The sequence below is a fragment of the Bufo gargarizans genome, chromosome 4 (genome assembly GCF_014858855.1).
Source record: "Bufo gargarizans isolate SCDJY-AF-19 chromosome 4, ASM1485885v1, whole genome shotgun sequence".
Classification (NCBI taxonomy): Eukaryota; Metazoa; Chordata; class Amphibia; order Anura; family Bufonidae; genus Bufo; species Bufo gargarizans.
The window spans coordinates 527,986,530-528,004,110 of record NC_058083.1 but is presented as its reverse complement, the minus strand read 5'-3'; the positions used below and the strand labels follow the sequence as shown (position 1 = coordinate 528,004,110).

General features: G+C 42.5%; 1 protein-coding gene across 1 annotated transcript; it reads right to left on the bottom strand.

Annotated features, from left to right (window-relative positions):
* Positions 1–404: 404 nt before the first annotated feature.
* LOC122934752 (gastrula zinc finger protein XlCGF26.1-like) lies at positions 405–15,134 on the bottom strand. The gene is made up of 3 exons (XM_044290436.1): positions 15,099–15,134; positions 14,892–15,015; positions 405–2,474 (listed from the first exon to the last, which is right to left on the bottom strand). Exons 2-3 carry the CDS (start codon positions 14,974–14,976, stop codon positions 580–582), a joined length of 1,980 nt encoding a protein of 659 aa, XP_044146371.1. The 5' UTR covers positions 14,977–15,015; positions 15,099–15,134; the 3' UTR covers positions 405–579.
* Between the last annotated feature and the right edge of the window lie 2,447 nt (positions 15,135–17,581).

Genomic DNA, 17,581 nt, shown 5'->3' with positions numbered 1-17,581 from the left:
TTTTACGTTTTACTACTTTTTTGCAATAAAACCCCTTTTTTCAAAGAAAAAAAAAAAGTTTTTGCATTGCCACTTCCCAAGACCCATAACTGCTGGAAATTACACAAGTCTGGTCTGGGGCCTACATCAGACCCCCGGCAGCCTTCACACACATCGGCACCCCGCGATCACATTTGCAGGGTGCCGATGGGAGAGAGCACTTTACATGCGGCGGGTACCATTGTCCGCAGCAAGTAAAGTGTTAAAAAGCCCGGATCGGCACTTCTGCTGGTCCGGACTGTTAGAGCAGGGCCGCGGCTCTCATGTGATAGCGGGGTTTCTGCTCCCCGCTGCACGGGAGACCCAGTGCAGTGCTTAGACTGGGCCGCTTAGTGACCGCCGTAAAAAGGCGTATGGGTGGTCACTAAGGGGTTAAACTTTATTGAGACAATAGTAAACCGGAAACAAAATACACTGTATATAACAAAACAAATAAGTGGTTTGTGTAATATAACATTTTGTATACATCAAAAGACATCATTAGGCAGTAGGTCCTACAATGAAGCTCCACACCTGCCATATTTCCTACAAATCTGAACATTACAATGGTTTCTCTCCTGTGTGCGTTCCTTGATGTCTAACAAGACCTGATCTCAAGCTAAAACACTTCCCACATTCTGAGCATGAAAACGGCTTCTCCCCTGTGTGAATTCTTAGATGCTCCGCAAGAGAAGATTTCCGACTAAAACACTTCTTACATTCAGGACAAAAAAATGGCTTCTCTCCTGTGTGAGTTTTTTTATGTCTATCAAGATCTGACTTTTGACTAAAACATCTCCCACATTCTGAGCATGAAAATGGCTTCTCTCGTTTGTGAGTTCTCTGATGATAAAGCAGAGCTGTTTTAAGAGTAAAACTGGTTCCACATTCTAAGCATGAAAACTGCTTCTCTCCTGTGTGAAGTCTTAGATGTTCCTTAAGATTTGATTTCTGACTAAAACACTTCCCACATTGAGAACAGGAAAATGGCTTCTCCCCTGTGTGAATTTTTAGGTGTTCCTCAAGATTTGATATCTGATGGAAACATTTACCACATTCAGGACATAAAAATGGTTTCTCCCCTGTGTGAGTTCTCTTATGTCTATCAAGATCTGATTTTTGACTAAAACATTTCCCACATTCTGAGCATGAAAATGGCTTCTCTCGTTTGTGAGTTCTCTGATGATAAAGCAGAGCTGATTTAAGGGTAAAGCTAGTTCCACATTCTAAGCATGAAAACTGCTTCTCCCCTGTGTGAGTTCTTTGATGCCGAATAAAACTTGACTGACGGTTAAAACATTTCCCACATTCTGAACATGAAAATGGCTTCTCCCCTGTGTGAAGTCTTAGATGTTCCTCAAGATTTGTTTTCTGACAAAAACACTTCCCACATTGAGGACAGGAAAATGACTTCTCCCCTGTGTGAATTTTTAGGTGTTCCCCAAGATTTGATTTCTGCCGGAAACATTTACCACATTCAGGACATAAAAATGGTTTCTCTCCAGTGTGAGTTCTCTGGTGTCTATCAAGATCTGATTTTTGACAAAACCTTTTGACACATTCTGAGCATGAAAATGGTTTCTCTCCTGTGTGAATTCTTAGATGTTCCACAAGAGATGATTTCCGACTAAAACACTTGTCACATTCAGAACATAAAAATGGTTTTTCCCCTGTGTGAGTTCTCTGATGTCTATCAAGATCTGATTTTTGAGTAAAACATTTCCCACATTCTGAACATGAATATGGTTTTTCTTTTTTGAGAGTTCTCCGATGACTAAGAAGAGCTAAGTTATGGGCAAATTCTGTTCCAAATTCTGAATATGGAAATGGACTCTCTCTTTTGTGAGTGCTCCAATGATAAAGAAGAGACGATTTCCGACTAAAACATTTCCCACATTCTGTACATGAAAATGGCTTCTCCCCTAGGTGGATTCTTAGATGGCTCGCAAGATTTGCTTTTTGACTAAAACTTTTGCTGCATTCTGTACATGAAAATGGCCTCTCCCCTAGATGGATTCTTAGATGGTTCACAAGATATGATTTCTGACTAAAACATTTCCCACATTCTGAACATGCATACGGCTTCTCCCCTGTGTGAATTCTCTGATGTCCGACTAGAATAAATTTCCTGGCAAAAGATTTTCCACATTCTAAGCATGAAAATGGCTTTTTATCTCTGCAATTTCTCTCATGCAAAGAAAGATTAGATTTATTTTTCATACGTTTCTCACATGGAAATATTTTTCCACGTTTCTGTTTAGTTCTTGTTTTGACAACCAGTGATTGACTAGATGAAGTTTTCTTGTGACCAGCGGTATCGGTGGATAGATGTCCGCTGTGAAGGACTGAGGGTAAATTAGGAGTTATTGAATTAGCTTGTGTTGTATTGTTATCTTCTGCTTCATGACAGGGTGAAGAATGGAGAGATCCATGGGAGTCACTCATCCCGTCTTGACCTGGAAAACGAAACAAATGTTCATATTTTCCACTCAAAAAAAATCATGTTTTTATTCAGCAATTATAGTGTTAACTATTGCCACTCACACTCTCTCGAGCAGTTTATACAAATAGCTGTGGAAATCTATTTAACTATAGCTAATTTATTCAGATTGACATAAATTTTATTAAGCTTAATGGAAACAAATACATACATTTAAAAACACAAAGTATATCAACAAATACAATTTAAAATTAAATAAATAGATGAAAAATGCGGTATAATTAATGCTCAGTCCGGCAAACCTCCTTTGTATAGGGCGTTGTGTGCACACTAACAAATAAATATATATAATTGGAATTCTGCCTCGGGGCCCTTGTGGTTAAAATAATTATCTAAAAATGATATATCAGCGCAATCCAAGTAGGGACTTAAAAAATAGTGGTTAATTGATGAAAGTCATTAGTAGTATACAGGTCCCAACGGATTTTTAGCGATCTGTGCTGTATCCACCTCTGTAGTTCAGTCTGAACGTCACCACACTAGTAATCGCCATCTGTACTGCAGTTCAGATGTTCATGTCTTGTGTCATCTCTTTCCACATAAATACATATAATAGGAGTATAATTCCATATGTTTATTGCGCCCTGCGCCTTACCCTCTCCTGGTCTGCAGGATCCACCTGGAAATGAATCATCATTAATTACACTTGTCTTGTGGATTTTATACATTTTCAAAAGTATCTTATAAAATGTGGAATGGATTGCCAGAGAGAATGTAGCCGAAACTCGGAATGGATTGCCAGAAAGCTAAAACTTGGAATGGATTGCCAGAATCACACAGTAAATGTAGGTATATATACTAGTTGACACTGTGGTTATCCCTGTTGCTTGTACACCTTTTTCTACCACACTTTTTCCTTCCACTTTCCATCATATGTTTGGATACAGCACTCTGTGAACAGCCAGCTTCTTTAGCAATGACCTTTTCTAGCTTATCCTCCTTGTGGAGGGTGTCAATGACTGTCTTCTGGACAACTGTTAATGTAGCAGTCTGCCCCATGATTGTGTAGCCTACTGAAATAGACCGAGGGACCATTTAAAGGCTTAGAAAACTTTTTCAGGTGTTTTTCGTTGCTTAACCTATTAGAGTGACCCCATGAGTCGACAATAAGGAATTCTTTCACAATATTCTAATTTTCTGAGATCCTGACTTTTGGGTTTTCATTAGCTGCAAATAATAATCATCAACATTAAAATAAATAAACGCTTGAAATAGATCACTCTGTGTGAAATCAATCTATAGAACATATGAGTTAAACTTTTTGAATTGAGATACTGAAAGAAATTAACATTTGGATGATATTCTAATTTATTGAGATGCGCTAGTATACTGCTATACACTGATATAGAAGATATCAGGAGTAAGCTTTAGGTATAAATTACCTAGGCATTTTTTACAAATAGTACAATTAGACCCTGTATATCCATATACCTACATTTACTGCGTGATTAACCATACTGGCAATCCATTCCAAGGTTTGGCTACATTCTCTCTGGCAATCCATTCCACATTTTATGAGATACTTTTGAAAATGTATAAAATGAACAAGACAAGTGTAATTAATGATGGCCACTGAGGAAGGAGTGACGCTAACTCCAAAACGCATCTTGTGTATATTTTTGTGACGAATATCCATGTATGGCGACTTTCTATAATAGCCATAGTGTGCCACCTACTGATACTGCAGGCAAAATAGACAGAACTCTCACATTTAGTGAAGCCGCTACAGATGAGTAGAAGGCTGTTCATGGTCGATGCTGCTGCTCACTGGAAGAAAGAAGGCTGCGCACAGCCGGCGCTGTGTAACCCCCTGTCGTGTGATCTGGGTGCGACTGCCAAGGGTCGATCTATTTCCCGCACTCAACCTCTCACGCCTCTACATACAGGCCTCAGATTGAACATTGATGCCACCCCGTCATCGGCCTTTTATGCAACTCAACACGCTGCCACCATCTATGACATTTAAATTAAAATACCAATTAATTAGTGGCTCATACAAAATCCCACAGCGCCCACTCGCAAGCAGGCTCACAGTAGCACACGCCACACTCATATACCTAAATATGGAGGTTACTGAGCTTGTTCAGGGCACGAAGCAAAACCATTAAAGATGTGCTTTACTATACTAAAAAGGTACAGTACTTAGTTATAAAAATTTAAAGAAATGAGACATACAAAACGTGCGCAAAACTGTTATAAAAATAAAGGCATAAAAACAGAAAGGTTCTAACTACTTAACACATTGTGTGATGAGTCCACTATGGTTCCAGGGACAGGAGGATGTGGAACACAACCCAATACTGATCGGATCCCCATATTGTGTCAATGAACGGTTCCAGATCCCACTCTCCCCCACCCATTCTCAGCCGAGTCTTCTGGGAAGGCTTCCGTTATTAGTGTGTGCTCCACCTCTATCCCTTGGTTGACAAGCATAAAATATTAATAAAACATGGCTTCCCGTCCACACTAATGGATACCACATATGACTGATGTAAGGGGTCCAGGAATGAGAAATTCGCATTACACGGGGATGCTGGCTTTTGGGGGGGGGGGGGGGGGGATATTTGAACTCCCTACGATGCCTACATTATACGGAAAGCAATTATTACTGTTGAGGAAGGGTTGAGACGTATGCATACATTAACCACAGCATCATGGGACGATGTGCGCAGATGTGCCCATCATCTGCGCACATCTGCCCATGGTGATCCCCAGGGGCTCATGGTGGCCCCTGTGGGAAATATGGGCCTCCTTTAGACCGTGCCCCTTATAATATATATATGGCTGTGGCCCCTTATAACATATATATATATCTATAATATACATTATGCCCCTTGTATATGGGTATATATATTATCAGGAGGACATATATGTGTACCTGCCATGGCTCTCCCCCAGGTGTGTATATATATATATATATATATATATATATATATATATGGGCCTATAACTGCCCATGTATGCCCCCAGGTTTATAATGAGTATATATATGTATATAGATGCGCCCCAAGTATCTATATACATATATATATATACACTTAAATTTCCCAGGTGTCTGCAGGGGGGTGGATATGTCTCCAGGTGGCTGGTGACTTCAAAGGCACTTTGTTGAGTTTATCAGCCAATTTACTATGCGGCCCCACCTTGTGTTTGTGACATGGCTGGGCGTGTGGTGCTGCTGGCCTCAGGGGGCCAACTGGCATGCATACGTCACAGTCACACTATGATGTCACACCCCTGGAAAGTGAGGGGGGGGGGGTGAGAGTGACTTATATATCAGTCCAGGACAAAGGAACAGGTCTCTTGCAACCAGACCAGAACCAGACACACATGGGAGAGAGCAGCTACATGATGAGCAGCTGGAAAAGGCCTCTGGAAGGATTAAGTATCAACCCTACAGACGTGGACAAAATTGTTGGTACCCTTTGGTCAATGAAAGAAAAAGTCACAATGGTCACAGAAATAACTTTAATCTGACAAAAGTAATAATAAATTAAAATTCTATAAATGTTAACCAATGAAAGTCAGACATTGTTTTTCAACCATGCTTCAACAGAATTATGTAAAAAAATAAACTCATGAAACAGGCATGGACAAAAATGATGGTACCCCTAACTTAATATTTTGTTGCGCAACCTTTTGAGGCAATCACTGCAATCAAACGCTTCCTGTAACTGTCAATGAGACATCTGCACCTCTCAGCAGGTATTTTGGCCCACTCCTCATGAGCAAACTGCTCCAGTTGTGTCCGGTTTGAAGGGTGCCTTTTCCAGACTGCATGTTTCAGCTCCTTCCAAAGATGCTCAATAGGATTGAGGTCAGGGCTCATAGAAGGCCACTTTAGAATAGTCCAATTTTTTCCTCTTAGCCATTCTTGGGTGTTTTTAGCGGTGTGTTTTGGGTCATTGTCCTGTTGCAAGACCCATGACCTGCGACTGAGACCAAGCTTTCTGACACTGGCTAGTACATTTCTCTCTAGAATTCCTTGATAGTCTTGAGATTTCATTGTACCCTGCACAGATTCAAGACACCCTGTGCCAGACGCAGCAAAGCAGCCCCAGAACATAACAGAGCCTCCTCCATGTTTCACAGTAGGGACAGTGTTCTTTTCTTGATATGCTTCATTTTTTCGTCTGTGAACATACAGCTGATGTGCCTTGGCAAAAACTTCGATTTTTGTCTCATCTGTCCACAGGACATTCTCCCAGAAGCTTTGTGGCTTGTCAACATGTAGTTTGGCATATTCCAGTCTTGCTTTTTTATGATTCGTTTTCAACAATGGTGTCCTCCTTGGTCGTCTCCCATGTAGTCCACTTTGGCTCAAACAACGACGGATGGTGCGATCTGACACTGATGTTCCTTGAGCATGAAGTTCACCTTGAATCTCTTTAGAAGTCTTTCTAGGCTCTTTTGTTACCATTCGGATTATCCGTCTCTTAGATTTGTCATCAATTTTCCTCCTGCGGCCACGTCCAGGGAGGTTGGCTACAGTCCCATGGATCTTAAACTTATGAATAATATGTGCAACTGTACTCACAGGAACATCTAGTTGCTTGGAGATGGTCTTATAGCCTTTACCTTTAACATGCTTGTCTATAATTTTCTTTCTGATCTCTTGAGACAGCTCTTTCCTTTGCTTCCTCTGGTCCATGTCGAGTGTGGTACACACCATATCACCAAACAACACAGTGATTACCTGGAGCCATATATATAGGCCCAATGGCTGATTACAAGGTTGTAGACACCTGTGATGCTAATTAGTGGACACACCTTGAATTAACATGTCCCTTTGGTCACATTATGTTCTGTGTTTTCTAGGGGTACCATCATTTTTGTCCATGCCTGTTTCATGAGTTTATTTTTTTACATCATTCTGTTGAAGCATGGTTGAAAAACAATGTCTGACTTTCATTGGTTAACATTTATAGAATTTTAATTTATTATTACTTTTGTCAGATTAAAGTTATTTCTGTGACCATTGTGACTTTTTCTTTCATTGACCAAAGGGTACCAACAATTTTGTCCACGTCTGTATAACCCCTGATCTACCCCCTTATTTATATTGTAGTGTGCTGCTATAAATATATATATATCTATTCTATTGATATAGATATATATAATTATAAGCAATGCCTGATCCCTGCTACCGCTGACCCTGGTCCCTGCTGTGTCCCTGATACCCTTGCCTCTGACTTCCACCCCATGTTAACCTTTACTGTGCCCAGCAAACCCCCCCCTCTGTGGACCCTGGTACCTCAGCAGCATTGCAGCTGTCCTTAACCCCTACCCTGCTGCCACAGTACAGAGCATTAACCCCTTCAGTGCTCTGTTCTCTGTAGAGCATGCCCCTGCTCTGCAAACAAACTGTATCGTGTTTAACCCTCGGTGTACCCCGTAGGGACAGTGCAGACGGGTGGGTTATTGTTAATGTTACTTGTATGTGTGTATTGTATAGTTAGTTTGTGGGTGGAATTTGGGAACGTGTAGTGTAGTTGAGTACTGTATATTTAGTGTTGTGTTGTCAGTATTGCGTGCATAGTATATTGTAATAAATACCGTAATATTTGTACCCTTTGTGTAGTGTGTACTTGTTAGCGGTAGTAAGTAAGGCGCATGCAGCTAGTATAGTGATTAGTGTAAAGCATAGCGAAGATATTGTGTTATTGTTATATAAAGGTATAAATAGGCGGAGTCTTCACTAGACGGCTCCTCCTATTTATGAATATTAATTATCAATATTCGCATAATATTGGTGATTAATATTCCCCCTTTACAATTACAATAATTAATATGTGAGTTTTACCAGAGATTATATATTTCCCTTTCGCCCATGACAGCACCCTTGAGAGACCGCCTCCATCCAGGACAGGAAACAGGAACTTTCGTGGAGAGCTCATAAGGAGGAGCATGGCCCCGAGACCACCAGTTCCTGTTTCCTGTCCTAGACAGAGGACGGTTCGTGGAGAGAGGAAAAGAAAAGCTAGGCTGCAGAGCCTTCTCCTACTTAGGCCGCAGAGGATTTCCAGCAGGACCCGACCGAGGAGATCGGACCCACAGGCGCACGGTCAGCAGCAGCCCAGCCAGCCAGCCAGCCTTACAGGAAGCCAGATTTCCTTTGGATCCGGGGAGTCACTCTCTATCCCACAGCAGTATGGAGGAGGAGAGCGCCCTACGCGCCGATCAACAGGAGGGTCATGAGATCAGACCGGTACTCCTGGTGGGGTAAGGGGGATCATTCCCCACCATTTATTTCATTTTTTAAGCTAAATCTCCTTTCCCTCTTGTTTCTTCCTGCATTTAGACTACAAAAGAGGGCCCTAGAAAGGCAATTTCAAAGACCAGAGGGAAGGAGTGTGCCGTCTGTAAAAAGAAACTGGCCCCCTCTTGGTTGAAAAAGCTATGCCAAAGTTGTATTGAGAAACTAGTGGAGGAGGAGTCCCCATCCCTTCTACAGAGTATTAGGGAGATGGTAAAGACGGAGGTCTCGGATTCCCTGAAAGATTTCAAAAAGAGCTTTCCCGCTGTAGCCTCTACCTCCCTGGGAACCAGATCAAGCACGGCTAATAGATCTGACTCAGATCCTTTAGAGGAAAGCGATACGGGAGAAATCCTAGATAGCCCAGACTCGTCCCAGGATGAAGAATCCACGGGCAGGCCACTTTTTTCCCCCGATGATACGGAAGCTTTACTAAAAGCAGTTCGTGCGACTATGAAAGTAGACGAACCCAAAGACCCAAGATCCGTTCAGGATATCATGTTTGGTGATCTCGGGCAGAAAAAATCTAGAGTATTTCCCGTTAACGAGAATATAAAGTTTTTAATACAGAGGGAATGGAAAAGACCCGATAAAAAGTTTTTTGTGCCAAAAAATGTAAAAAGGAAATATCCCTTTGACGAGGCAGACTCAGTAAACTGGGACAGACCCCCTAAATTGGATGCACCTGTTGCAAAAATTTCAAAAAAATCACGGGATCTAAAAATAAGCTTTGTGCAATTCCTTGTCAGGGCGATTATCTTTTTGGATCCGTCTTAGACGACCTTTTGGATAAAGCCTCGGACAATAAAAAAGGATTCCCTGTCTCCAGACCCCCGAAAAAACAACGTTTTTTTCGCAAAAACAAGAAAGATTTTTTTAGGGGGCAGAGGAAAGACTTCAGAGCTGACAACAAGAATAGGAAAAGCAAGGGGTTTCTCTTCAGTTCCCAATCCTCCTCAACCTCTAAACCATCACAGCAATGACGGTTTCTCTCCCGTGGGGGGCAGACTTTCTCTCTTCCTCTACGCCTGGGAGAAAATCTCCTCAAGTCCCTGGATTTTAGGCGTTATAAAGGAGGGGTTTGGTCTAGAGTTTGTCTCCCGCCCACCGGACAGATTCAAAATCACGAATTTTCTAGGAAACCCGGGGAAAAATCTAGCCTTACAACAAGAGATTGTATCCCTACTTCGGAAAAATGTTCTAATTCCGGTGCCGGAGGCAGAGAAGGGCGAGGGTTTTTACTCCTCCCTTTTTCTGGTCCCCAAACCGGATGGAACATTCAGAACTATTATAAATCTAAAGGATTTAAATCAATTCCTCTCTTACAAAAAATTCTGAATGGAGTCGATCCAATCAGTCATAAAACATCTATTCAGGGGCTGCTTCATGGCTACGATAGACGTAAGAGATGCGTACTACCACATTCCCATTCGGCTAGACTGTCAAAAATTCCTCAGAGTCGCGGTTTCTATAGGAGGTCACATCCAGCACTTACAATACACAGCCCTTCCCTTTGGGATTTCTCAAGCTCCCAGACTTTTCAAGAAAGTCATGGCAGAAGTCATGGCTCATGTAAGGGAAAAATACATTTTACTAATACCTTACTTAGACGATCTCCTGGTGGTAGCAGAGTCAAAATCCATTCTAGAAGCGCACCTCAAAAAAGTAGTGCAGATCCTAGAAGACCTCGGCTGGCAAATAAACGGAGAAAAATCCCATTTAATTCCTTCCCAAGTTTGCATCTTTTTAGGGATGATGCTGGACTCAAAGAAACTACTCTGTATTCTACCCCAGGACAAGATTCAGAGATTAATACAACAGGTTCAGTCCCTGATATCGGCAGAGAACCCTACTATCAGACAAGCAATGGCGGTCTTGGGCAGAATGACCTCAACCATACCAGCGGTCAGTTGGAGCCATCTTCACTCCAGACCCCTACAGTGGCAAATTCTGAAGGAGTGGCAGGGCTCCCTCCGCCCATTAGATACACCTTTCACACTCACCCCCCAAGTGATCCAGTCCCTTCACTGGTGGCTGAACCCCGTAAACCTGTCCCAGGGGCTCCCTTGGTTCCAACAAGACTTTGTTACCCTTACCACCGACGCAAGTCCTTCCGGGTGGGGGGCCTGTTGCCAAGGGTACTTAAGACAAGGTGTTTGGGAAAGAGAGCAGAGTCTAGACTCCCAAAACATGAGGGAACTGAGGGCGGTCTTTTTCGCCTTAAAAGAGTTTCTTCCTTTACTACAGGGAAAGTCTATAAAAGTTTTTTCAGACAACGCCACAGTGGTCTCCTATCTGAACAAACAAGGAGGAACCAGATCAGAAAATCTTATGCGGTTAACAACGGATATCTTTTCCCTTATAATTCCTTCTGTGCCGTCCCTTATGGCAATACATCTAAAAGGTTCAGAAAACAAAGTGGCAGATTTCTTAAGTCGAAATACACTAGACCAGGGGGAATGGTGTCTGAACCAAATGGTGTTCGATCAAATAATTCGACTTTGGGGTCGTCCTCATCTGGACTTGTTCGCCACCAGAGAAAACAGAAAGTGTCATCGTTTCTTTTCCCTCAGCACGAGAGATTCACCAACAGGGATAGATGCCTTCTCCCTTCCCTGGCCGAACCAGCTCCTCTACGCCTTTCCTCCATTAAGGCTTCTTCCAAGATTCTTACAGAAGCTGAGACAAGAAAGAACAACAGTGATCTTAATTGCTCCTTTCTGGCCCAGAAGAACCTGGTTCACCTGGTTGAGGAAGCTATCCTTGACGGACCCTTGGATTCTCCCGGAGTGGCAAGATCTTCTATCCCAAGGACCAGTCAATCATCCGAGTGTGAAGCAGCTACACCTAACAGCATGGCTCTTGAGGGGGAAATCCTAGAAAGTAGAGGACTCTCCAAGAGCGTAGTTTCCACTTTACTATCCTGCAGAAAGGATGTCACCTCCTCTATTTATCTCAGGATTTGGAACACCTTCCAGAAGTTTGCCAAGGATCCAGTGAATCCTTTAAATCCCCCATCTATGTGTAGGATTTTAGATTTTTTGCAAGCTGGACATGAAAAAAATTTGAGGCCAAGTACTCTTAGAGTACAGGTATCCGCTTTGAGTGCGTTCTTTGATTCTCCCATCGCTAGCCACCCGTGGGTCCGAAGATTCTTTAAAGCCATCAGCAGGCTTAGGCCTATACCTGGACCTTCAATTCCCCCCTGGGACCTCAACTTGGTCCTTACTAGCCTCACAGAACCTCCCTTTGAGCCACTTAAACAGTTACCTATAAAGATTTTGTCTTTCAAAACAGCGTTTCTTGTGGCAATTACCTCAGCAAGGAGGGTTGGTGAGATTTCAGCCTTCTCTACCTCGCCTCCGTACACTAACATCTTAGATGATAGGGTTCTCATTAAACCAGACCCTTCCTTCTTACCGAAAGTGGTTTCTATGTTTCATAGAACGCAGGACATTATCCTTCCTTCCCTGTGCCAAGATCCGAGAAATGAAAAAGAGGAAAAACTGCACTGTTTAGATGTAAAAAGATGCCTATCTCATTATCTGGAGGTTACTAGTCAGTGGAGGAAAACCTCAAAACTCTTCATTCAGTTTAGTGGGAAAAATAAGGGCCTCCCAGCCTCTTCTAAAACCCTTTCCAGATGGATCGTAAGAGCCATTAATTTGGCCTATTCTTCAGCTGGAAAGGCGCCCCCGGGGGGCTTTGGTGCTCATTCTACAAGATCAGTCTCCACCACTTGGGCAGAAAGGGCTGACGCTACCCTAGAACAAATTTGTAGAGCAGCCACATGGCAGTCGCCTAGCACCTTCTTCCGTCACTACAGATTGGACCTAGGCAATAGAGAACAGCTAGCCTTCGGTAGGAAAGTCCTCCAGGCGGTAGTCCCACCCTAAGAAATAAAGGGATTTCTATTCTAATCGTCTCTCAAGGGTGCTGTCATGGGCGAAAGGGAAATTTAAGATTACACTTACCGGTAATCACTTTTCCATAAGCCCATGACAGCACCCGGGTTTATTCCCACCCTGATATTCATATAAAAAAAAAAAAAAAAAAGATATATAGGAAAAAAAAAAAAAATATATATAAATATATATATACAAAAAAAAAAAAAAAAAAGAGAAGAGTGTGGTCTAGGACAAGTTCTTGCGATTAACTGGTGGTCTCGGGGCCATGCTCCTCCTTATGAGCTCTCCACGAAAGTTCCTGTTTCCTGTCCTGGATGGAGGCGGTCTCTCAAGGGTGCTGTCATGGGCTTATGGAAAAGTGATTACCGGTAAGTGTAATCTTAAATTTTGTTCATCTTCTGGTTCTCCAGTTGAAAAGCACCTGGATGTCTGCTGTGCACCGGTGCCGATACGTCTGGTTATAAGGGGAAATAATAGCAATCTTAATACAGAATGCTTAGTAAAATGTGGCTTGAGCAGGTAAAAAATAAATTAACTCACCTCATCCACTTGTTCGTGCAGCCGGCATCGTCTTCTTTCTTCTTCTTTCAGGACCTGCCAAAGGACCTTTGATGACGTAATCGAGCTCACCACGTGGTGAGCGCGGTGATGTCAGCGCAGGTCCTGTTGAATGAAGATAGAAGATGCCGGCTGCACGAACAAGTGGATGAGGTGAGTTATTTTTTTTTATTTTTTAACCCCTCATGCCACATTTTAGTAAGCAATCTGTATTAAGAATGCTATGATTTTCCTTTATAACCATGTTATAAGGGGAAATAATAAAATGAATAAAACACTGAACCCAAACCCGAACTTCAGTGAAGAAGTCCGGGTTCGGGTCTGGGTACCACAATCAGTTTTTTCTCACGCACGTGCAAAACGCATTGCACTCGCGCGGAAAAGACTGAGCAACGCAACACAACGCAATCGCAGTCAAAACGGACTAAAATTACGTACGCACGATTTTCCCTGATCGCAGACGCAACGCATCCGGACCTAATCCGGACACACAAGTCTTCAAGGGGCCTTAGGGTACTTGCACACTAGCGTTTTTCGCCCCTAGGACGGAACTCAATAACGGAAAAAACTGATCAGTTTTATCCTAATGCATTCTGAATGGAGAGCAATCCGTTCAGTATACATCAGGATGCATCAGTTCAGTCCCGCTTACGTTTTTTGGCCGGAGAAAATACCACAGCACGCTGCAGTTTTCTCTCTGGCCAAAAATTCTGAACACTTGCCAGAATGCCGGATCCGGCATTAATTTCCATTAAAATTTAAAATTGGCGCATTGACGCATGCGCAGACCTTTAAATCTGTGAAAATAAATAAATACTGCATCCGCCTGACAAATGCATCTGTTTGCGTCCGGATTGCCTAAATCCCCTGACGCAAGTGTAAAAGTAGCCTAAACGTGCTACCATGGCCTGCAGCCTCTCCGGACTTGTCTCCCATTGAGCATATTTGGGACATCATTGGTCGGCAGTTGCAGAGGGAGCTGCTAGTAGTCGATCTTGATGATTTGCGTGCCCAAGTGCATTCAGCATGGCAGAACATTCATCAGACTACCTCATTGATAGCATGCCAGGGCGTGTTTTGTTTCCATTTTTTATCACTTGCATATCATTAACATGTCTATTAATCCTATGATGTCACATCTTTTCCTTTATGGTGTTACAATTTCAATGCCGAGGAACATATTTGTATGATGTATGTTCAATATCAATATCTAACTTTCCATTTGTGAATATATTGTTATCTGATCCATAATCAAGTCACATGACAGCTCAGGGTGGTACCTGGATATACTTATGCCTAATATATGGTCCTTTAAGTTCTACTTTGTTCACCTATGTCTACCACAAGACTTTGTTGGGAAATCACAATTGGCTACAATCTTGTTTTATACTATTACATGTATGGATCTGCTGTGACTAAGGGCCCATTGTTGGCCTGAAACAAGTAAGTGGTCATGTCTTTGTTTAGATCTTATTTGGATATATCATAAAGCCTGAAGTTTTATTATGTTCTCCGGACGCCGGACTCTCTTCATTATCCTACAGGAAATACACACAGTGACTGAATACATTGTCTATATGTGATGATCAGATGATGGGGAATCTGACTCTCACTGTTCTCTCCTCTACAATTATGGAAGGTCTCCTCTTACCCGGTGATGTGAGGGACTGGTGATTCTCCATTATGACGTCCTTGTACAGATCCTTGTGTTCTTCTAAATACTCCCACTCCTCCATGGAGAAATAGACAGTGACATCCTGACACCTTATAGGAACCTGACAACACAAGGACACAGTCATTACCAGACCCCTCCCTTGGCGTTATTGTATAATGTCCCAGCATTCCCAGCAGCGCTCACCTCTCCGCTCAGCAGCTCAGTGATCCTGGTGGTAAGTTCTAGGATCTTCTGCTCATGTATCAGGGAATGAAGTAAAGGCTCGGTGATGGGGCTCTGGGTCCTGCTCCATCCTCCTGACACACGGGGTGTCACACACTCACCAGACGACTTCTTCACTACTGTGTAATCCTGTGTATGGGGAGACGCCGATCACTACAGAGATTCTAAGAATCCTTCACCTTTCCAGACATTTCCCTGCTTTATTACTAGAGATAAGAGTGATGTCATGTGAGACTCTCACCTCTCCAGTTATCAAGGAGATGATCTCCAGAGTGAGGTCTAATATCCTTGCAGCCATGTGGTCTCTGTCCTTCTCCATCCTTGGTGGGTCATTGATGGAATGGTCTATTGTCTATCATAAGTAGAGTCCTGTACCTAAGAAACCTGAGGGAAACAAGGAGGACTGAGAGCAAAATCACATCTGGAAGAACATCTTACATGAAGTAAACAAGGCCTCATTCACTCGTCCGTGGCACAGTCCATGCTTCATCCGTGACACTGTCCGTGATCCATCCACTTTTGATCTGTGGTTCTGTGATTTTCAGTCCATGTGTCTTCAGTGTTTCACAGACAATTCTAAGCTACAAATTGGCTACAAAACCATCTTCTAGAAACAATGCGTGAAAAACCACGGACTAAACACAGATGCCATCCACGTTGTGTCCATTGTTTTCACGAACCGATTGTTTATAACTAGGGATAAGCGAATTGACTTTGGATGAAACATCCGAAGTCGATTAACTTAAGACTTCGTTAGGATACTGTACGGAGCGAGCGCTCCGTACAGTATTAGAATGTATTGGCTCCGATGATAACTTTGCGTAATAACTTCATAAATAGATTTTTACTGTAAAAAAAACATTTCCCGAACTCGGGTTCAGTTCCAAGGTACCACTATAAAGTAAATTAAACAAATTTTTATGCGAATCGACTTCGGATGTTTCAATTCGCTCTTCCCTAATTATAACCTGCATGAGAGGTTCACAGCTGATGGTGCACAGTGAAAATTGCAATTTTTACACGGATATGCCACTTCAGTGCCCAATAGGTTGTGCCCATTGTGTGTCAGTGTGAAAAGTCAGGCCTCGTGATATTATGCTGTACTTCCTGGTTTTCTACACACCCTACACGTGGCCCTCATCTTTTTCCTAGACATACCACATTGTTCGGGAGTAAAAGGACCCCATGCGCATTTGAGGCCTAATCGCCACGATTTACATATCTCATGCTGACAACTGTAGAGGCTCTGGGGTGAAAGGAACCCCCGAGAAGTGACCCCCTCAAGGTATTTATCTAGGGGTGGACTGAGTATTTTGACCCATAGGTGTTTTGCAGAAATTAATGAGTAAGTTTTCCAGAGATGTGGCATTTCAGTGTCCAGCTTGGGCCATCTGAGACACAACGCGCCCTTTAAATTGATTCTACTGGGTACTAAATTGCCATAAATGTGGATGTAGAGGGCTTTGCAGCGCAGATTTTGATGGATTCTTTTACCGACACCACATTGGTATTGAACAGCCCCTAGGCACCAGTGCAGCCATCTTCTGACAACCATACGTTTATTTTTCTTTCGATGGAGTTGTGCGGGGGCTTATTTTTTGAGGGATGAGCTGCTATCATCATTGGCTCTATTTTGGGGTATATACAACTTTTTGATTGCTTTTTATTTTGCTTTTTAACTTTGTCACTGCTTTTAAGATTTTGGTATTGCGACGTAGACTGTTCAGGAAAAATTACATTATCTTTATTCTGCTGCTCAGTATTATTGCAGAGATTCCAATATTCTGTAGTTGTTGTTTTTATGTGTTGCCACTTTTACACAAAGCATTTTTGAAAAATAATTGTTTTTGCGTCGCCATTTTCAGAAAGCCATATTTTTGTCAGATCAGCGGCAGTTAACCCCTCAGGTGCTAATTTTTTGTGGGATTTTTTTAAAAATACTATTTTGGGGTACGTACAATTTCGATTGCTCAATATTACTCATTTTGTGAGGGAATGTGACCAAAGTGTCACGGAAGGTGTACAGGAAACAAGACAACACAAAATGAATATACGACTCACTGGATCCAAAACTAAGGGACAAAAAGGGAGACCCCTGCATCAGACCTGGCACTCTCCCTGACTGCTCAGCCTATGCGAAAATCCCAATGGTAGATGATCGCATATCCTCGTACCTCGACTGTATAACACCTGAACACCCTATAATAGTGAGGGGACACGACCACCGGCTCCCTACACTAGATACGGAGGGAGTCAGGGTCACCTGGGATCCAGCAAACAGAAAAACACAAATTAATGCACAACACTTATCTTGTAGAAGACTGGGAAGTAGGATCAGCATGCACACACACTCCAGGAAGAAATATAAACCGCACACTGATGCACTATGGGGAGGAATTTAAAGGGATGCAATCAATACAACTACATGACAGCTGAGAGAGGCT

What these genes read in the sequence shown, in the direction of transcription:
- LOC122934752 (XM_044290436.1), bottom strand. Translation starts at nt 14,976, where the DNA reads ATGGAGGAGTGGGAGTATTTAGAAGAACACAAGGATCTGTACAAGGAC. An exon ending in CCAGTCCCTCACATCACCGG is followed by an intron (nt 2,475 to 14,891) that starts GTAAGAGGAGAC and finishes TTCGTTTTCCAG; the next exon opens with GTCAAGACGGGATGAGTGAC.